The sequence below is a fragment of the Epinephelus lanceolatus genome, chromosome 3 (assembly GCF_041903045.1).
Source record: "Epinephelus lanceolatus isolate andai-2023 chromosome 3, ASM4190304v1, whole genome shotgun sequence".
Taxonomy (NCBI): Eukaryota; Metazoa; Chordata; class Actinopteri; order Perciformes; family Serranidae; genus Epinephelus; species Epinephelus lanceolatus.
Window position 1 is genome coordinate 28,930,991 of NC_135736.1, and position 22,298 is coordinate 28,953,288.

The following is a 22,298-nucleotide window of genomic DNA, read 5'->3' on the forward strand; positions in this document are numbered from 1 at the left end:
GCCACAAGTCCGAAAGTATTGATTTCCCGCCTTGTCGAGAGGCAGAGAACTGTCATGTGGAGAGCACTGACCTTGGTACACACACTAAGACAACTATTCCCCCCGGCCCCCCACGGCACAGAGAGGAGAGGAGAGAGGAGCAGATGCAAGACACAGCAGCAACAGCAGCAGCAGCAAGCAACAAACAACAATGAGCTGCCGAGCCTCCTGTGGGGGGGGAGAAGGGTGGGGGTGGAGGAGGAGGAGGAAGAAGAAGGAAAGAGGAGGTGAGGAAGAGAGGAAGAAAAGGAGAGGAAAAAGAGAGCTTTCAGAGAAAAAAAAGAAGGAGCAGGAAGCAGGAGAGAGAGTGAGAAAGGGGAGCTAACAGTCAAATCCAGGGCCAGTTCCCCTGAGTTGTCAGTGGGCAGCCTAGTGTCTGGTTATCACACTGTTTGAAATGACAATGGCTTGACTTGTATTTTCCTCCTGAGACCCAACTCAGATCTATAAGCCAGAGGGAGGGGAGGGAAGGAGGGAGGGGTGGGTTGGAAGAGCAGAGAAAAGGAAAGGCTGGTCAGAAAAGGAGACGATAGAAAGACGAGAGGGAGGGAGGAAACAGTGTGAGAAAAAGGGCTGACAAAAAGAAAAGTGAGGGGGGGGAGAAAGGAGTAAAAGATTGACTCCTTCTGCCTCTGTATCACTGCTGTAGTTGTAGCCTTTGACGTCTACAGAGAGAGACAGAGAGGAAGGAAGAGAAAGAAGGCAGTAGCAGCAGCAGCAGCTCAAGTGAAATGTTTTTCATGTGGAGGCTCCATCAGGATTTGACAACAAAAAGGGCTCGCTGTCACCTGCAGCAACACGGCGGGGCTCATCCCTAGTCACTCCGGAGCGCAGCGCGGAGAGACAGACAGAGAAAACACAGCCTACAAAGAGCTCTCCCCGGGTTAGATCAGGGTGACAGACACTTAAGAGACCCAGCTTTAGTCACACATCTCTCGCCTCAGATCAGGGTGTTTTGCTAACAAGCTCTGCAGCAAGTTCCCTCTCTTAGAGCTTCTGAATAAAGGCCACTTTTTTTCATGATGAAGAGTTCTGTGTAGAGTTGCGAGGGAGAGCTGTTCACAAAGTCTCTTTTTTTCGGGAATCTCAAAGAAGCAGAGTTCTAATTGAATTAGCTGGCTTATTAGTGTTTGACATTGTAAGCTCGGCTATAAGTAAGGAAGTGGGGGACTTGGGAAGTGGATTTAAAGAGCAGTGTTGGTTTTGGTTCTAATTTTACACTCTCCTGACACACATTATTCCCCTCAGCTGCAGTTAGGCCCAGATATGGTAATGCTAATAATATGTGTGCAAGGGGATTTAAGTGGCTCTCTCACCTCAATTGCCAAGCCTGGGAAACACAGTCGTCCATAAACCTATGTGGTTAAAGCCCTGTCAACAGTGCAGACACGTTGTTTATGTGTAAAGTAAAAATAGGGAAACGGGTGGGATGAAAAAATATTCATAAGCAGCAGAAAGGGTGTCATTAGACCGAAACAGAGAGTTATTGTTCCATTCAAAGATAAGAACAAGCAACTTTCCTCATCCTCCGCCCATCTCTCTGCTCACAATCCTCTTATTTCAACATGTCTTCAAGGGGAAAAAACACACACACTAAGCGCACCTTCGGCCATAATACTGTTTAGTAGCCTTGATGCTGATTTTTACCTCCTGTAGTCTGCCTTAATTTGGTCGAATCTAATTGCTAATTACATTTGCTTTCATTATCTCTGTGTGTTAAATCCAAGGGCTTTACCAGTATTACCTTTACTCACCAAAAGACAGAAAGAACCTTTGATCAAGATTAACAGCATATACTCTCCTTTGGTCTGTGCAAACACACACACACACACACACAAACAAACACACACACACACACACACACACACACACACACACACACATACACGAACTGCACAAACTTAATGAATCTGTTTCATCTGTCCTCTTGACTTTCTCTCTGTGTGTGTTGTCGATATTCACCTCCTCATGCCCCCGAGAGCACAATTTCAAAAAAGTACATCTCCATGCTTTTGGGGATGTATATTAAATAAAAACAAACACTAACATTTATTAATCAAGTTTTCCGTAAAAGCTGTCTATTCTTGAAACATCCTACCTGGTCAGTAAAGTGTTAAAATCACTGGGGCAGTGGTTAACATCTTAATCTTTTGCCTCATGCTGATTGTCAGCTTCCTTTGGGAGCACAAAAGGAACCTTGTGGCTTTTACCACATCACCACGAGGGCTCCAACCGTTTAAAAACACAGAAACACAAACATTGGGCATTTATTGCACCTTCCCAAAAATATGGTGGGACAACTGGCAGCAAACAAACGAATAAATGTAAGCCTCCACAATTAGCCCCTGCTCTCTGTGGATGCATAATGGATCTCGCTACACAAAACGATTACGTGCCACTTGAGATAATGACAGATTGTGCTAAAAGGAGCTACTTTACCCACTTAGTCAGCTCTCTTTGGGGGTATCACGCCGTTTGTGTCTGTGGTGAAAGGGGACATGCCAGCGAGGCCTGTGGGCCCCTCGGCCTCCCTCTGTGCCAGAGGGCGCGATGCCAAGCAAATGCCCTGCCTGACACATGATAAACTTGGGGACAGGTGACCAAAGCGAAGCAGGCCATTCCTTGCATTCCAGACGAGTTTGCGAGTAATGACATGCCAGCAAAGAGTCGACTAGTCACTTTCACCCCTCCTAAATCCAGCAGGAAGAAAAAACAGGTCAACACTCTTGCTGGTGTCAACAGGTATGATGAAACGAGGGAGCATCAAGGTTAGACATATTGACGATGTAATGGCTGCTCTTTTTCTGTCTGTGCTTAGCTCAGAGAGGGCTGCATTGTACTCATTTCCGATGAAATTTGGCGTGTTCTCAGCCGCTATTAAATATAGTGTTGAGTGCAAATGCTAGTGTACACAGCAGCTTCCACGCCAGCGTTTGTGAGTCGTGCAGAAAAACATACTGCCGACAAAAATCAAAACAAAGACAACACCAGGTTGAGCTAAAGTTTAAGTGTTGTTGGCTTCAAAGGCTGATTTAGAGGCAGTGACCCCTTTAAAATGTAGAAAATGAGGAAGACAAAAAGTAAAGAGTGACTAAGAGATTGGTGTTTGAGAACATAATCACCTCAGCACACACAACTGCATTTCTTTTCATTTCCATCCTTGTTTGTCTCTGTGTTCATTTTTTTTTTGCCCTGGTCTTGTATCTATCCCACGTATTCCCCACTGCCCATGACATACTGGAAATGCCTGGTTAAGTGCTGTTCTGACATTAGCTGAGTGTAGTCACAGCATTTGGCCTGGGGACAAATGCTAGAAAGGCCCTATAAATATGGATGCCACCCACCCCTCCTCTTTCCTCCCGCTCTCCCTGGGCTCCCTGATGAGTTTCCATGTGTCTGCGTGTGTGTCTGTGCGGCACACCGTTTGCTCTGTCACACCATGTCCCCACTGTTTGTTTACTCACACTGACAGAGATACACTCGCTTGCCGTCGGTGCTCACCACCTACGCCTGCTAACCGAGTGCCAAAGAGCTCACTAATGCTCCAGCTCCTCCTGTAAATAATGCATCCGCCAATGCCAAGCAGCTAGCTAGCACCGCGGCCCCAGCTGTCTGAACTATTTCATAGGCTGATGAATCTGTTAGCCTGCGCGTCACTCTCAGTTTGCCTGTGTGTGTTAGCGAGTGTCACTGTCACCTGCTGTTACATCGCAGAGCATCACACCCAGAAAGCTCAGTGCTGCATGAAAATGGCCCAAGCCAGGCGTCATCCTGTGTGCCCACCTCTGCCCCCGGCGCCGTGGCGGCCCAGTGGGTGCCCGGGGCTGCACTGATGCCAGCACGTGCGGAGCTGCAGGGAGGGTCCCCGTGGGGAGGAAGTGGGCCATTAGTACAGTCCTTGCCCCGGCGTTTTACTCCACTTCAGTACACATCACAGAGGGCCGCCCTCTCACTAACTAGCTAACACATGCTAATTAGTCTGGCGACAGAGCCAGTTCCTTCTTGCTTTGGGAGCATATGTGTAGCTCCAGAGCAAAAGCTGGCGAAGGACTGACGCTGCTTCATTAAGTTTTCTTTAATGCACTTCAAATAAATGAGGAATGTAGAACAGGAGCTTGGCAGCCTGAGAAATATGATTGATGGGGCCAAAGTGATTCTTTTAAATACAATTTTATGAGAGCATTATCTTAAAACCGGGGTGGTTAACTGATGACTCACTGCTTCAAACACACGCTCCATGACTTTCCTTACCTTCCAGATTAGTGTGGCATGCCATCTGCTCTCAAACGGACTCGCCTTTTCCTGCAACGTCTTCATTTTCTGGAAACGAGAAACAACCACAGCCTTAATGAAACTTAATGATGATAGTCATAACACAACAATAATCCAGTGGTCTGGAAAACTAATCAATGCGTCTTCGCTCCTTCCCCTAATGACCTGTGAAAACAAAGCAATAAAAAGGCAGCGCGTGTTTATTTTGGCCAAAGCAACAGGCTGATAAGAGCGTCTGGCTGATTAGCGCCGAGCAAAGCCAAGAAGGCCACAAAGATTAGGACACCACACAAAGCGAATGTCACCACGCAAGGTAAAGGTGCGTGCGTAAGCATCTCAGAAACTTTCCTCTTGATGGAAAGCTCGTTTTCATTCCATGATCACTCCTTCACAGTCGGCTTGTTCTCCACGTGTTGAGTAAGAATTTCCTGTTTCATGTTCATACACTTTCCTGTTACTGTAACCCTAGTTAGTGGTTGTAGTTTACTCAGTGGTGTGATGATAACACAACTTGTTTCCCTTGTCTTCTGTGTGAAGTGGCTGACCGGCGTAGCTCTCGTTTTAGTACGCCTCTTGTCTTCTGGTCTCAAGGCTGATTCCTCCCAGACTCTGGCCCTTCACCACAAATCATTGTGGTGTGCTGTGTGCAGCGTCAGGACACAAATGTGCCCCAAAATGGTGCAAAAGCACTGTTTCTCAGATTCATCTTTTCCTTTTTTTCAATAGGAAATACAAAACCATTTCTGTTTCTTTTTTTTTTTTTTTAACAAGCTTGTGATTTCCACAGTGTCTTTATGGTATGATGGAAAGTGTTGGTTTGAGTAACTGCTTTTAATTTGTTAAGTACAGATAGGGAGAAGAAGGAAGAATAATATTTTGCTTTCACAGTGTGGAGGGAATTATGCAAAAGAAAAAAAAGGGGGAGGGGAGTCATCCCATGTGTCAGCGGTGCAAACACACTCCTTTTAGCAGTTTTGATCAGCAGTAGTAAAAAATTTTGTCGCCACATATTATCTGCATCTTTCCTCCGTATAAGGACCAGTCAGTACACAATTTACATTAGTGGAAATCATGATATGTGCATGTGCCACACAAGAGAAAAAGACCACCTTAACATCGCTCTCTGGGGTCTAAATCAAATATAAGTCATGCATACTGTATTAGAATTAAACTGATCCAACAAGCCCTGTATTAAATGTATTTCTTATTCCCTGGCCAGATCACATGAATACCTAAACACACAACACATTTCACATGACAACATGGGAGATCAGTGTCAGGTGGATTACATGGAATGATGGGGTGATGTGTCTTTTTTTCCTGCTTGCTGGAGAGCCTGGTGTCCTGATTAAAAATTTCAGCTCCACTGCCTTTCTAATTAATTAGCGAGGCCACTCAGAGGAGCGCTGTGGACCAATTAGTCTCTAGCAAGCCGATGATGCCTATCGCTACAGCATCACTGTACAGCTGTCGCTCCCTGCTCTGAGGACGGCTGGGGATGGACCCTCAGGTGCTTGCACAGGTTCAAACAGCAGCGTGCCTGCATGCACACTACATCACATGCATGCATACACACAGCATAGTAATAATAGTAGATAGAGAAGATATATACACAAAATATACACACACAGACATGATCATGAACACAGGGTTGTAAAAATATTTTTAGATGGAGCTCGTCTTTTTATTAAAAAAAGATCATAAACAACAGTACAGTATACTATGTTTTAAGCTCTTGTAATGACTCAGTGAGTCTAAAAGAATCTGTCAGGGGAGTTTGGATGAAGACAGTGATCGAAAAATGGGTTGATTATGGATGAGTCAATCAACAGAAAATTAATCCATGACAATTTAGGTAATTTATCAATTAAAAATACCAAACAATTTCTGGTTACAGTTTTTGATATCCAACATTTGTGTCCTTTAAATATATTTCAAGACATCACTTGGAGTCCTGCCATATTTGGTTGGGAATCTGACATATTATTATTACTATAAATTCTATTAGAAAAATACTTATTTCCACCAATTATGGGGAGAAAAATCATTTTTTGCAGCAGTTATTTGAGACGGTAATACTACTGCAAATTTCAGTAATTTTGTGACAACTAAAAATGGCACTGCTTTTTAAGGATACTGTAAAGCAATGCAGCTGGAAAACATGAATATGCATCTAAAGGAAACAGTGACTTAAAGAGTTATACGCTACAATACCATGAATTTGCTTCTCCTATTCTAACCCACAGTGGTTGACATTGTTAGCCTCATGGCTTTGAAAGTCAGGACAAAGGCAACGTGAAGCCGCATCGCTTTCATCCTGATAGAAGAAGAACAAAAGCAGATGAAATAAGGTGGACCTGGGTCCATTTCTTAGGTCTTGATGGTGAATTCATCCTGCATGCTGACCACAGGGCTGGGTGGGGAGGTTGGAGGGTGGGGAGGTGTCTGCATTTCTTTGGAGGGGTGGCAGAGTTTGCTGACTTTGTGAGAACGGACTAGTTATAAGACCGAGGAAGCTCATTTCCACTTCAAGGGGTCGTCTGAAACATGGCATCAGCAGGCCTTTCTGTTAACTCTCGCTCGCTGCGCACTCACACACACACGTGTGCGCACTAATGCATGTGCGCGTGTGCGCACACACACACCATCTGATCGTCTCACATTCACAGATACCCGTAATGTCTCCCCATCGCCTCCTCTCCCAAAGTCTAATGTTTATTCGTACTTGAGGAAAATGCGCTGATACAGTTTTTCTTCTAGACTGAAAAACAGCCAAAAGCTAAAAAAAAAAATGTGGAACTTCAAAGCCCCCGATGGTGGTGGTGGGTACACATTAATGAACACATCACACATATCACACACACAAACACACGCATACACAATGTCCTGCAAATAATTCACTGTCTCTTACAAGTTTGATTACAAAATGGAGTGTGGATTGGCACGTTTGAGCATAAAATAATGTGTGTGCATGTGTTTGTACAATACAGACACACACTAACATGAGTCACTTTGCCAGCACAAACATTCAATACTATAGTGGCTGATTAGTATGAGAAAGGGGAATGAATATTGGAGGAGGGCTCTCAAGAGCCACCCATGAAACATGGAGAGGATGTCAAAGCATTTCGTTCCCATCTTGTTCATTAGATCTAACTCGGGCTAGTGGACGCTCAGTGTTTTTAAGTTCATTCACACATACACACACACACACACACACACACACACACACACACACACACACACACACAGACACACACACACACAAAGACAAAAAACAACACTGTTGGAAACAGTTGTAGTTATTAGATCGGCGTGTCTGACATTTTGTCGACATAAGTAATTAATTTAGCCTTTCTATTGGGAAAGTCCAAAGAGCCCAATTAACATGGCTAATATTGCTGCATCGTGTAAAAACATCATTTTTTTAATACAGAGGGAATATTCAAATGACTTGCCTTCATTATTCAAATGTATAAGCAAAGTCATCACTGGGGAAAGAGACGAGATGGGATTCACACTCGCAGGAACAAGAAAATGATAATCAATCTTTTATTTCTGCAAAGCAATCAAATAAACAGCATATGCGATTTTGCTTTATCTCGGTTTTTATTTGTGTCATCTGAAATCCGAGGGTTTCCTACGTGTGCCCTCGTTATTTTTCACTAGAAATTTAGCTGCTTTTTTTTGTATATATTGAATAAGTGCCATGTTGCAGTGATAACTGTTAATTATTTAATTTGAAAAATAACAGATTTGATTATCTTGACAGGGTATTTGCATGAGCCCAGAGGCAGTTCGGTATTTAAATGAAATTATACAGTAAGTCGAGGCTTTAGAGAAAGAGGATTTTTGACTTTTACAGTTGGTCCAGTACACATGCTCAGACGAGAAGCCAGGCCAAGACTCGCTCAGTTGCCAAATCCCACGGCTTTGTAAGCAACACGCTGCAGAAATGGAATCAGACAAATAATATTCCTAATTTAGAGAGTGAAAATGTAAAAGGTCAGTGGCGGGAGTGAGGGACGTTTTGTGGTTTATTTGAATCTGTTTTTATAGATTGCTATTGTGGTACTGTGTTTTCTATTTTCACGGCTCGTTCGGGTATTTGTTTTCTAGCGAGCTCAGGGGCCCCACGACTGCAAGGCCCGGGCTCTTGGCTCTACTCTCCCACTCGTATAGCTATAACAAAGTCAATATTACAAAGAGGTAACACATGTCGAGGTATGCTTCAGGCCTGCCCTGGTGCTGTGATCCTGGATTGGGACACACACTGAAACACATAGACACACATACATGCACTGTGTAAAAGAATGCATGCCTTCAATAGTAGGCTGCCTACCTCCATGAAGAAAAATGTATGCCACTTTTTTTTTTCGGCGCTTTGCAAATTTGTTCTCTGGTTGAAGCTGGTATTTCGGCTTTCACACATGTGAAATTGTTCGTGTGTGTGTGTGTGTGGGGGGGAGTGTGTGTGAACCTCTCTTCCTACACAGTGTTATGTGTGTGCGCAAAGTACTTGTTGGTGTCTGCACGTTCACATAAATTTTGTGTGTGTGTGTGTGAGGGCCAGTTTGTTTTGTTTTTCCCTTACTTCAGCACATCTGAGAGAGCTTTTCTGGAACTCCTGAGCCCTGTCCAAACAAAGATGGCCGAATGTGAGGGATGGAGGGGAGGTGGATCAGGGCGTGCATGCGTGCTTGTGTCTATGTGTGTGTGTTTGTGATTTTTCAAGTAAGCTGGGACCAGAAGGGCCTTGCAAAAAAAAAAAAAAGGAGAGGAGGGAGAGAAAACCGAGCCCCTGAGAAAGGCAGCTGGAAACACGGAGACTTGTGGTCTTTTTCCCCCTCATCCCCCTCTTCTCTCTCCCTGGTCCAGCTGCACTCAGATGTGTCTGCCTGGTCCCCCCCACCCTCCGACTCCCCCAACAACCCACCCACCCACTCATGCGCTCCCAAGCTCAATGCCACTGCCAAGGAGGGAGAGAAAGAGGGAGAGTGAGGGAGAGTGTCACAGCTGGTAATACTTACTGGCCATTTTACCGCGGTAAAGGCATGAGATTCATTAGGCCAGGGCCCGCGTGTTTTGCGCTGAGTACCGGCCGTGTTATTGTTAGGATGTGGTAAAATTATAAATATGGAGGGGTGAGGGGGATTTGGGGGTGCAGGAATTTAAGTGGAAGGGTTGGAGAGGAGCGAGGTGGTGTTGGTGGGGAGGGAGGGGGGGGGGGGGGGGGGGGGGGGGGGGGGGAAGAGGAGAAACATGCCACTCATTAACTCCTCTGCCACAGTCTTGTTTCTCATGATTGGGTGGCAATAAAAAAGTCTGTCACAATTTGTCAAAGTTAATGACTCAATGGCACACCAGCACTCAAGCGCTGGAAGACATGCTAACATATGTCGAATTAGTCAATAGCTTTATAATTGCAGGAATAAGGATTCCGGCTTTAGCCAAATGAAGCGGACTTAGAGGGTCCTGGGAGGGAATTTGCAATTTGGTCAGGTCGATTGCAGAATGGCAATCACCAAGGCTTGGCACCGCTTTCCTCACGCAATTGTGAGTTCCTTTCTTTTGCTTTCTTCCTCTCCTCCCTCCCACCTATTCAAGCTGCTGTGTCTTCTTTGTGACCTGTGACTCTGGAACAGCGTCTAGCCTCCATTTCAGCCCCTCTATCTGTGAACTTTGTAAGACTGATAAAGACTTAAGACACCCAGATGGACTTTCCTTTGCTTTGCCGTCTCCCTCCCTCTCTTGTTGTCCCACCACACACACACACACACACACACACACACACACACACACACACACACACACTTTGAGTCGTCCAAAGGCACTCCTCACTTCTCTCCCTCATTGTGTGGCTTTGGGAGTGACACACTTGTCATTGCAGTAATGTAGCCATTGGTTAAAGACTCTCTTCCTCTCCCTCCCCTCTCTGCCTGTATCTGTCTTGTGTCCTATTTTTTTTTTTTTTTTTTTGACCGACTGAGACTGTAAATACTAATGAAAGTTGCAGCTTTTTCTTGGAGTGCTGTGTCTAAAAGCGGGAACTTCCAAACTGAATCAGGAGCGGTCTTCTCACTATGCTGGCTGAGGTAAATGATTACAAAAATCTCTAAATAACAATCTGGGTATTGATTTTTTTCTTTCTTCTTGTTGCTCTGCCACTTTTGGTGATATTTTATAATGTCAGTGGATGTAGCACTGGGTTGCAAATAATCTGAAAAGAGCAATTATCCCTGGTTCAGCAAAGCTTTTACATAGTTTTGTATTTCCACAGCTGCTGGGTGTGCAGGCCCAGGTGTTTACAAGTAAACCACCATGCTGACACACTGTTTGAACAAAACTCTGAGGAAAGAAACAAATATTATTGCCCGGTCGTGTGTCTTGACAACCAGCCAATCTGTCTACAGTAGTGCTCGGTTTAGTTGAAAAAACACATATACATAATTTGGAGATTGCTTACACACAATTAGTGCAGCCGTTTTTACATTAAAAATGGTCAAAGAAAATAAAGAGCTATTGGCGAGATTACATCTAGGAACTCTTCCAAGATTTCTCTGGCTGCGAGCTCGTTTGAGTAGGGGAATTCACTGAGTGTGGGTGTTTGTGTGTGTGTGCACACATGTTTGCATGAGAGGGAATGTGGGAGAGTGTGTGGGCGCTTGTACGTGTGTAGTTCAGGAGGTAGAGTCCCACCCTGTAGACTAGTGTGATGACTAAATGTCAATTTGGGGGAGTCTCAGCAGTGCTGGCCTCCTATCGTCATGCTGCTGTTGAGCCTGCACTATGTGTGTGTCTGTGTGTGTACCGTCGCCCACGTCAACCAATGATCGCCATGGAGATGTCCCCTCGCAGAGAGGGGTCAGCAATATGTCTGGGCTCTGACTAATACTTTCTGTTTGTGTTAGGGTGTAGATATGGAGGGGAGTAAAGAGCAGACGATGTTGGTCATCTTCTCTCCCCTCTGTCTATTTCCACCAACCCCACCCCCTCCGTCACTCCTCCCATTTCTTCTGTCCCCTTCCCTTTTATTCCCCCTCTCCTTCCTCTCTTCTCCTCTCTCAAACATGTGTCTGGTCGCACTGTGTGGTCATGTCACTCCCTCAGGTCTCCATGTAGGCAGAAACCTGGCGTGTTGTTGCACCGCCGCCCCTCGCTGTGATATTTGCATTCGGCAGGGGCGATCAGTGGGCCAGCGAGTGCAGGTGTCAAGTCTGACAGGGAGTTGTCCTTATCTGGCGCAGGTCGCTCCCTGTGATAGGCTGAAGGTCAGAGCAGATCTGGTATATATTGACGACAACGGCCTCTTTTATTTTCTTTCCTTTCCTGTCCACACAATAGCCAGTGATAAGGAAGCGTGTCTCTGAACAATGCAATGTGTAAAAACTTGCACAGTAAACTCTAGCTTTTACTTTTATGTCACACTCGAGCAATAAGTCCAACAACACAAAATTAAGTGACAATTTGGATTATTGATTCATTTTTCAAGCCATTTATCAAGCACCTGCTAATTTTAGCTTCTCATGTAAGAGAATTTTCTTTTCACATCACTGTGAATTTAATATGTCTGGTTTTTAGTCTTTAGGGTGGACAAAGAAAGAAAGGAGATCTTTTAAATTTGTAAGCAACATATTCTTTTTGGTTGAAAAATTAAGTCCTCAAACATATTTTTGGAATTCCTGCAATCTGTTATTTACTGGCTGACCTACATGTTGACACTGATATGATAAGCTGCTCGTCCGACCCGGTCTCACCCCCATCTCATCAAATACTGACTCTTGTTCAGTGACCCTTGGCGTCAGACACCGACGCACTGAGGCAAACGCCAATTAAATTATTCTAAAAACAACATAGTGTGCTAGTATGTATAGCATGCTATGCTTCAATGTCACGTGACGTTACATTACATTAGGAACAACCGTAGTTATTTAAAGCCAAACGATGATGTTGTTTTCAAACCTAACAACGTGCTTTGTTGCCTAAAAGAAAGAAACCTAAAAATAAAGTTTTTATTGATGTTATGTTTATTTTAAAGAAGACTGTATGTGTTTAATTAGCAGAAACTATATATTTCCTGAGCAAAACAAAGACAGTGCATTCAACAGATAAAAATTAACACGTCGTCCCTAGGCGTCCAAAAATGACACATAAGGGGTACCTATTGTGATACATTTTGACGTGTAGGGCCACTGACCAAGCGCTGGTTTATGTCAAGTTGAGAGTGAGAATGTGGTGATGGGTCTCACCAGTATATTTTATCTAGCTATGCAGCTAAACCGTAACACCAACACTGTTATAAATCTATATGCCATACAAAATGCATATATAAACTTGTACCAAAACTTGCATCATGCAGGAGAAATCTCGGAGATCCAGCCTGATATCTTTTGCACAGGATTTTCTCAACCTTCCTACCTCCCCTCATCAGCTTTTCCTCTGCCTCTTCCACCTTTGCTGCAACACCTCTTCCCCACCTTTCCAATACACCAGCTTGCCTGACTCCCCACCCTCAAACCCACCCCGCTGCTCCCTTGCTATCGTGCTTCTCTTCCTCTCTGCCAACTTTCCCTTCGTTCTCTCTCTTTCTCTCCCTCCCTGCCTCCCCTAGCACCCTTCTTTGAACCTGGCCTTGTGTCTGTGGACCCAGAGGTCTGTCACTGGGCAGATGGTTTGATCTCTGGCTGGGGAAATGCTTTGAGGAGAGCTGAGAGGGGCCAGGGGCCTGGACTGGGGGCCTCTGCCTGGACCTGCTGTCTACACAAAAGATGGGAGAAACTGCTGCTCCCTTGATGCTTAGGTATTTGAACTGACAGTGCAGTCCAGTGTTAACAGTGCGGTACAGCTCTCCATCTCTACAGGCTGCACTGACTGAGAGCATGGCATATGATAGCGAGATCGCAGGGTTGTGTTTCTGGTCCAGTATTGTGATATTATGCTCCCTCTCCCTCCCTGTTTCACAATATCAAAGCCAGCTGGGTCCTTTTTCCGTCCACTTCATAAACAAGCATGACTGTCCTGAAGTACACGCACGGCCATTTATCATGCAAGTGAGTCAGGCTGAGGGTTTCGTCATTGATCTGATTTAAAATTTTTCGGGGTGGTGCTCACGATGGGGAGATTTACTTTTTGTGACTGTGTCAAACCACACAGAAGAAGCAGGAATGTTGGATGTAAGAAATGCTGCTTGTTTGATTGTGGAGTAATAACATGGGTGTTGTGTCTGTGTGTGTGTGTGTGTGTGAAGGAGTGCAGAGCGTGAGTCATATCTGACAGCTGACAAGCATAAAAAGAGAGGACTGGACCTCTGGTCAAAGTTGAAACTGGACGTCATCTGGAATGACAGCGAGATGACAGATATCATCACTCACTATTCAGTTGTTTAGATTGTCCAGTTATGAGCTTCAGATTTATGTTCCTGATTCGTGATTCTTATCAATGACGACTGTACTGCGATTTCATTACTAGCAGGCAGCAATACCACAGTTTGCACAGGATTTGATATGACAGACGGCATCATAAAGGGTCATAAAGACTCATGCCAAACTATGACTTTATCTCTCATCAGTAATCTGATTACATTTAAACCAGACTTGATATTTTCTGTCACTTCTGCCCCATTCCTACAGCTGAAAGCAAATTAGATTTCGACTTTTTAATGCCATTTGGAATTAAAGTTAAGACCAATTTTATCATTCAAAACAAAATATAAACCAACATCAATTACTTAGTGTAAGGGACAATTTTGGCTTCATGTTTTTTGTAACATAAAACATGACCTCATCACCTCATGGCGGAGATGACGATAGAACAGAACTGCGAAATACCTGGGGTTTTTCAGCAGGTTTTCTTGGCGATTTTGGGTTTCTTACTATTTGGGATTCCAACATTTTACCAACATTGGAACTCCCCCATGTCATCCAGGCTACAGTGACAGCTAGTTAGCAGACAGTAAATCCCCTGCAGAACCAAAATAACACATTTGAGAGACTTATTTTGATGCCTTTTAAGATTTTCTAGGATCAACGAGAACCCTGCACTGGGTCTTGCAGGCTTATGAACTTATGACACTTCATTCTTTGGGTCAGAAGGACCTAACAGTGCTTCATCAAGACAACATTTTGTTCCAGTACGAGCAGGTGAAAGCAAAGTGCAACAAGACTGAGAGGCACTGCCAAACATCTGAAACTTATGTCTCGCAGACACAATATGTTCACAGATGAATTTTATTGTTCCCCAGTCTTTGTTAAATGTTTATTTACCTTGCTCACTTCATTTCCAAATGTCATTTTCAAAATTTGGCCCTTTTCAACATTAGTCTAAGTAGTTTACAGTGAGTTACCAAAAACGCCTTTAAGAAGCGCTAAATCTAAACACCGTAAGTTTTTGGCCACGATCAGATGTACGGATTGACAATGAAACTCAAGATCAGTCATGTCACAGGGAGCGTTAATTAAGGGTGCGTGCAAACAACAGACATGGCTGCTTCCATTTGTTTGACTTTAAGAAAAGGAGAAGGAAGAAAGAAAGGAAGAAAAGAGAGGGGTCCCAGGTCTCCACATGAATACATGAAAACACATGCTTCTCTTCTCCTTCTGTAATCCACCGGGGACTCACGCCCCATTTGGTTCCCATTAGCATAGCTCTGGTCGCTCTGCCCCGTGTCAAAGCCCAGACGCACAGCTGCACAAAGGACAGGGACCTCTGGCTCTGTGACTGCCAGCCGCTGGGCTCAAAACCAGAACTGACATGGAGGACGGGCCTGACACTGTGGGGATTTCAGAGGGAAGACACGAGTCTTTTCTGTGGACTGCAGTTTCCTCCTGTACAGTGTAACAGCTTTACACTGAAGTCAGTGCACAAGTGATTAATCATTGTTTATTTTGTACCACTTTGTAAGGCAAGAAAGCTCTGTTTCAAGTCGAATCCAATGTATAAAATCAAACAAGCAAAAATTAGCCTTGGCATGAGGTATTTGCTCCCCTGTATTTTGTGGCGTGCTGTGTCTGACTACAAAGACTTTCTTTATTCGGCGTGTTTTATTTGTCACCTGTTTCCAATATGGACATTGTGAAGTCCTGATCTATCTGACGGAGCCAGGGCCTCGTTTTATGACACGCAAAGCTGCTGTGCCTCTTTTCCTCCACACGTTGGCTGCACATTTCTGGCAGGAAATTGACAGCATTTCAGCAGCTAACTCATGGATGAGATAATATCTTGTGGGTGGAAGAGAGGACAAGATGCTCCCAGTGTTTTACAGTGACCCTAAGCAGAGACAAATTTAAATCCGAAGCTGCTGCTGCTGCTGCAAAGACGAGGGCGCACACATATGCACACGTACACACAGGGTTTTCATTTAAATCTCGGCTTTGCTTAACTCACCAAACAAGAAATGTGGTCTGTGGCTGTGTGTTGAACATGGTAAAGGTTTCAATTAAAGTAGGAGGAACAATACCCACCCAGCATCCAGCAGCTGTCTGGGTTGGCTTTCCATTGTATGCTGTCAAGGGAGGATACAGAGAGACCGAAAGGGACTAGTGGTGTTTTAGTGGTGTTTTTGGTGGCATACGGTTACATCAATCTGAAAAAATTAAAGGGTATTAAAACAGTTGTACAGGATATTAGTTTAGGATCACCATCAGTTCAGTGGTTTCATCGGACTTATTATGTCCAGTGGCTTCTCTGCGTATGACATCATATATTGGTGTGATGTCTGGATGAAAGGCAGGCACCTAGAAGACTACCAACGCTGCACTTATGACTATGATTTGCGCCGTTTATGGCTGTTCCAATCAATCAGATTGGGGAAAAAACAGGGGCCCCCTTAAGTCACAAAAATAGTAGGACATAAAGGGGAGAGGTTAACAAAAAAAAAAAAAAAAAACCCTTAGTGAGAAACAGCCACAGAGGAGTGAAGTTAGGTCAAATGTTAACATTAAAGTGTTAAAGTTGCCTCGACTTGGATGCAATTACAATGTGCTGTGACAGTTTCTCTGTGTTTTAAGCCATGACCCAGATTATAAAACAGTGGTGCATCCATGTACAGAATTGAAATGTAAAAAAACAGTTATACTCAAGCACATTTACTCCCCCGGCCAAAAACAAGGCGGCAGTTGTTTCTGTAGTGGACACAACAACACAGAAAATAGTAATAGTCCACTGGACTCTTGTACACTTTCATCGCCTCACAGTGTAACATTAGTAACATCAGGAAGTCTGGAGGACGAGGTAATTTGTAATGGCGAGCATGTCCACGAAGGGGAAATTTGTCAAGTTGTGGAAAAAAATCACGTTTTGTTTTGTTTGGATCACATCCAACATGAGTTTCAGTTTTCATACGATACCTGCTGCTGGCAGGTTCATCCAACCCTGTGATGTAGTCACATTTCTCTATTTCCAATTCATGCAGTCTATGGATTTATCACTTTCTTATCCTCTATGTGAATTTCACACATTATAAAAGTCACATGATTGCAGACATGCTTTTCACTGTCTTTAATGACCTCTACATGTGCTGCTTGGACTCATTTGCATGTAACAGCATTGATTCTGGGCCATGTCTTTCCCAGTCTGTTTAAAATGCTCTTTGGACCCGTCTACAAGAGTCCAGGCTGAAGCCATCTTGTTCTGCAGCCCCTCTTTCCTGCAGTTCTTCAGTCCATCTGTCCCGCTAACAGTCTTTTAATTGAGAGTCCTCCCCAGTCTGATGCTGGCCATCGCTGACTGTCAGTGTTTATACAATTGGGCTGGGACAGGGACTGAGAGCCAAGCAAAACATCCATGAAACATCAAGCCTCCAGCTAAACAAAACCCAGCAGTGAGATGCACACACACACTTGAGCCAGATAAGGGCCGAAAATGATGCTTTCTGAACGCAGCTAGGTTAAGTTGTTGACCATAGCGGTAACACGGCAGCTGTGTGAGAGTGTTGACTGTTGTCTGAGTCTAATTGCTACAGCATTGTGGGATTTTCTTCACTCACTAACAGCTTTCACTTTTCTTGCTGCTCATTTTTCTAGTGATTTACAAAGTCTCACACACACACTCGCTCACACATACACACACACACCCCTCTGTCCTTTTCCTCACCGTCGTCCTCTTTAGTTGTGTGAGCCAAAGAGGAAACCCTGGCGAGACGCTAGCACAGTGACTAATGCTGTGTATCTGGCCGGGGCCTCAGATAACACAGCCTTCTCCCCCGCCTGCTGTGACAAATATGTGCGAGTGTAGCGGTGGGATCCGGGCCCAAACTTGTCCCTGACCCAGCCCAGGCCAGACACAGGTTAAACCACGGCCAAATGCAGCCCAGATCCATGCTGGCCACAGCAGCAGAGTTTTGAGTACGTGAGAATCATAAGAAGTCTTTATGTTTCTGTCTTTATTGTTTCCTCTGACACACGCAGACAAACTCACATCCTTGATGATGTTGTTTTTGATGGCCATCACTGAGACATCCATCTGCTGCCTCTGTTAAAAAATTCTGTAATCAGTGTGTAATCTTTCATCTTATTGCGTGTGATCAATTCTGACGCCGTCATATCACAAACATCGCCTGCGTTACTCTTCTCTTACATGTTCCTAACTGAATGTGGAACAATGTGCAAATGAATCCCAAGAAATAACAGGCACAGTACGTCCTCTCCCTTCCCTTTTTCTCCCGTCAGTGCCTCCTCAGTTGAGGGGGGGGGGGGGGGGGTTGCTGCTTTAATGCTTCTTAATGCTGCTGTCTGCTTAATGGGCCAGATATGAGAGGTGCTGCTAGCCAGCGTAATAAGTCAGTGATTAGAGGGCGCCTTGTCACAGCAGCAGCCCCGCAGACAGTGGCACGCTCTAATTGCCGTATTAGACGCCCCTTAACTATCTTGTCAGCTGTCAGACCCCAGCTCGTAAACAGCGGAGGTGCATTTGATATTTCCAATTGTTTATTTCCGTCTGCTGCTGTTAGCACTGCTGCACGGAGAGGTAATTAGAAAAGGGCTGTGTTGTGTGACATCACTGTGCTAAATTTGGGTAATCTTTACGTAAGCAGAGTTATATAAAAGACTCTTATGTGGAAAAACATCTGACATGGAGCCATATGCAAAATTTAAGGTGGGGTGACACACAAAGAAACAGAGAAAAGTGGCAAGTGTAAAAACGTGATCAGGGCAGCAACTAAAGATTCTTTTGATTATCAGTTCATCTGCTAACTATTTGTGCAGTTTATAAAACTGTTTCTGGTCTATAAAGTGTCAGTGACAAAGTCTGGTGCAATTTCCCAGAACTAAAAGTGAAGTCTTCATATTCCAAAATATTGCACAAATTTTTGCTTTGAAAATGACTTGATTAAGTTTCCATCAATCATCTTATGAATAAATGGACTAATTCTGTCAGCTCTAAACATCATTTAAGGTTTGATTTTCTTTCGAGAACAGTGCAACAGCAGTTTTCTGACAATTTAAACACAGTAAACAATAGATTAAATTAAAGAATATATTATTGAGGCATCTTTAATCATAAATTTAGACCTTGTGACAAGATTGTAGGCTGTGCTGAGAGTCTCTGAGTTCATGACACCATATAGGAAACCGCATGTAAATGATGAGAACAGCATTATAAAACAGTTTTCTGAGTTTATCCAGTATCTAAAAGGTCACAGGTTTGACCCCAGCCACTCAATGACAGCTATGCCAGAGTCCTTGAGGGGAGCAGTGAACTCGCTTATTGCACACTGCTGTGGATAAGAACGTCAGCTCAGTACATAATGTATGTACACTCCAACTGACATGTAATCCTCACATACGGTGAGGATTGCCATGCCCGCACCTGGAGGGTTTAAAAAATGGTGTAAAGTCAAATAATCTGTCTCCTGTCTCATTCGGTGTCAAACAGTGAGGTGACATGGTAAGAAGTGGTGTAATTTTGCGTTTAATCTCGGATTAGCCCATGTTCACTTTGACACCTCCGGTTACTAATCTGGTTTACGACACCTTAGGGCGCGCAGGAGGGGGGTTGTGATAGATTTTATGGTCCTTTAGTAGATTATGAGGGAGCTGAGTTTTATATCCTGAATTACAGGATACTGGCCTAATCCACAGACTAGGTATTTGCTGCTGTTAAACACCAGAATGTACACCCAGTACTGGTGCACATATTCTGTCATCACGCCTGCATTGACCTGTGACGGAAAGGCTGATCTGTGCTGCCGATCCTTTTTTATCTGGAAGTGCTGATCGACTGTTCCTGACATTGTGAAATACAGGCTGTTGGCGCAGACATGGACTCCAACCTACGACCCCTTTGTGTGCACCTCCGTGTCACATTATTGTCACAACGCTACCTTATAAGAATAATAGTAAGACAATGTGAGATAGCATGTTTAGTGCGGCTTGTAAATTCATAAAGTTCCAGGCTCTGATAGGTAGGGCTTTGGTGTGAGGGGTGTCTTTGTCACCGTCTCGTACATGTCAGAGACAGACATGTATCTCTACTGATACTGCCTTAACATTTTGCTTCAGCACTGGATTATAAGGGTTTCCCTGTAAAAATAAATATGCAGCTACACAGCAGTCACCTTACACTACACCCGATTTCCTGCTTCAAGCATTCCTGAATTATTTTGCTCTGTAATTTTAGTGATTACAGTTTTTTTTTCTTTACAGCCTGAAGAATTAACACCCTCAGTTATCGGCACTGACTCAACACCACGTGCGCCAAATGTAAAATACATTATCCTTATCGTGGGAAATTGCTGTTTATTATACCAAGCTATTAACTTTTTTATTCTATCTTCAGCAGCTAAGATGCTGACGTTACATGTTAACGTTGAGGAAATACAATATTTGATTTAAAAAAGAGATAAGTGTGTTTTAAGAGTGAAACAGTTTCAGCAGTGTCTTTTTTTTGCCTCCTACAGCTGCAGACTCCCTTTAGGTTTGCAGAAGTGTTACTATCTTTATTCATCAATTCATCTTGATAATGTAAAAAATGTCCATAAACAAAGGGCTGCCAATGCTTATTAAGATTCATGTTTCTGATTTAATTTTCTCTTTTCACTCCCCCTTTCACTCCTTTCGTTCTGTCCTCTTGTTTCTCCATGTCAGTGCGAAATTTACGGCTTGCAGCTGCTGCACTCATTTGGATGATAGAGCTGTATTCATTTGCGAGGATTTCTGTGTATATCATACGTTTTCTCCCTGCCGCACAGTCTCTTTATTGTTTGAAGAATGTGAAACATCTAACGGATCAAATGACCTCCAGCAAAATGTACCTAGATTTTTTTTTTTTTTTTTTTTCTTGGGTTAGAGTTTTTAACAGCCCTTTATGGAGGCTTAGGCAGACGATGCATTGTGCTGTACCGAGTTGCCCTCGTCAAGTCTGGACACTTAACCTCTCACTACTAAAAGCTTTCCGGGGTCAGACTAAGTGCAGCTCCAGTGTTGAGTAATGGAGCCTCAGTCAAAACAAGTTACATTTCTGCATTTTCAGGAAGGGAAGTCCTTTGTCGGTTCTCATGAACTCTGGGAAATTGCAGTATGCAGAGGCAAATTCATACATTGGAATGAGATAGTAGTTGGGAAATTTGCTGATGTGTTTCATAATAAAACTGCCACATTTTGAAGTAAGAGTTTGGACAAAGTAATGACTTGTCTTATTTGTATTTATAACCGCTCGCTGCTCTTTCTCAGTCCTTGCTTTATCATCTCTCCTTTGTACTCGAGCTGTCATTGACGTGGGATTTGCTTCTGTCCTTTGTCTCTGCAGGCCATTCGCTGCACACTGGTGAACTGCACATGTGAGTGTTTCCAGCCAGGGAAGATTCACCTACGAACATGTGACCAGTGCAAACATGGCTGGGTAGCTCACGGTGAGTACATTCACTATTAGGGTGGTGGTTGTTTCTGAATATGGCATGAATAAATATGAACTTAGATCCTTAAAAAAACAACCTCGTCTTGCTGTGAAGAGAAGAGAGCTACTTATCTGTACTTTCTGTTGTGTACAGAAAATGAACCCAAATGCCATCTCACAATTCTTTTATGTTTTGTATTATTTTTTTAATTTGCAGTGGAGAGTAGCTTCTCTTTGCAAATGCACTAAAATCCAAAGGTTTTTCTTGTTTCCATACTTGAAGTAACTTTGCTATTTTTGTTTGCTCTGTATTTTTTTCTGTTGCTTTTTAAGTCTTGTTTTTGCACCTTTAGATCAAAAAAACACAAGACAGATAGAGAAGCGAGAGACCACACCTCATGAGTTTTTCACGCGGGTATAAGAAAAAAAAAGGGAGAGGAGGCAAGAAAGTACAAAGAGAAGGAGGAGGGGAAAAAAAGAAAAAAGAAAACACCTGTTTGGCTTGCGTCCGCACAAGAGCGAGCCATGGGCCCTTCAGCGGATCGCACAGGACCCCATTGACTATTTTTTAATCTCTCCCTCTGAACTGTCAGGCGCCCATCTCTCCTCTCCCCCACTTTTCATTTCATGTCGGCATTGGCAGGGACTCTGACAAGTAGTTCTTCATTTTTTATTATGTTCGTGTCTGGCTGCACTGTGTTGTCAGGCAAAGCCCTCGTCAGCAGGAAAAAGCCGTCCCAGGATCAGAGAGAGACCCAACCAGGTGTCACCCAGACAGGCGGGGGGAGGAGTGGGGGAGGGAGGAAAAGAGAGAGGTATGAGGTAAGGGGGGAGAGAGAGAGAGAGAGAGAGAAGGATCGAGACAGAGAGGAAGAAAGAGAGAGTCGACCAGGTGTCGCCCAGACAGCCAGAGAGGAGAAAGAGGTGACTGAGGTTGCAGTGGGGGGGGGGGGGGCGATAACAAAACCTAACTTGCGCCACTCCGCAAAGTACAGGCTACTCTGTTCTACTGTGGAGGTTTGTTGTGTCTGTATGCAGTCTGACAGACACTGAAGATACGACTCAGTGCTGAGACAAATGCTTTCACCTTCTCTGAATTATTTTTTCGGTTAAAGCAGTGAACATGTGTTGCCATATTCTTCTTAAAACATGCTTCT

The 22,298-nt window shown here is 43.9% G+C and overlaps 1 protein-coding gene across 4 annotated transcripts in view; it reads left to right on the forward strand.

Moving 5' to 3' along the window:
- Positions 1-22,298, forward strand: part of bnc2 (basonuclin zinc finger protein 2) — a 184,898-nt gene that overhangs the window by 118,571 nt on the left and 44,029 nt on the right. For 3 of the 4 annotated variants that reach the window (XM_033623203.2, XM_078166226.1, XM_033623204.2), the window contains one exon: positions 21,055-21,157. In XM_033623203.2, the coding sequence (XP_033479094.1) occupies positions 21,055-21,157 (103 nt within the window). Of the gene's footprint in view, positions 1-10,294; positions 10,407-21,054; positions 21,158-22,298 lie in introns of those variants that run through there. The other variant, XM_033623205.2, reaches the window with a different exon arrangement.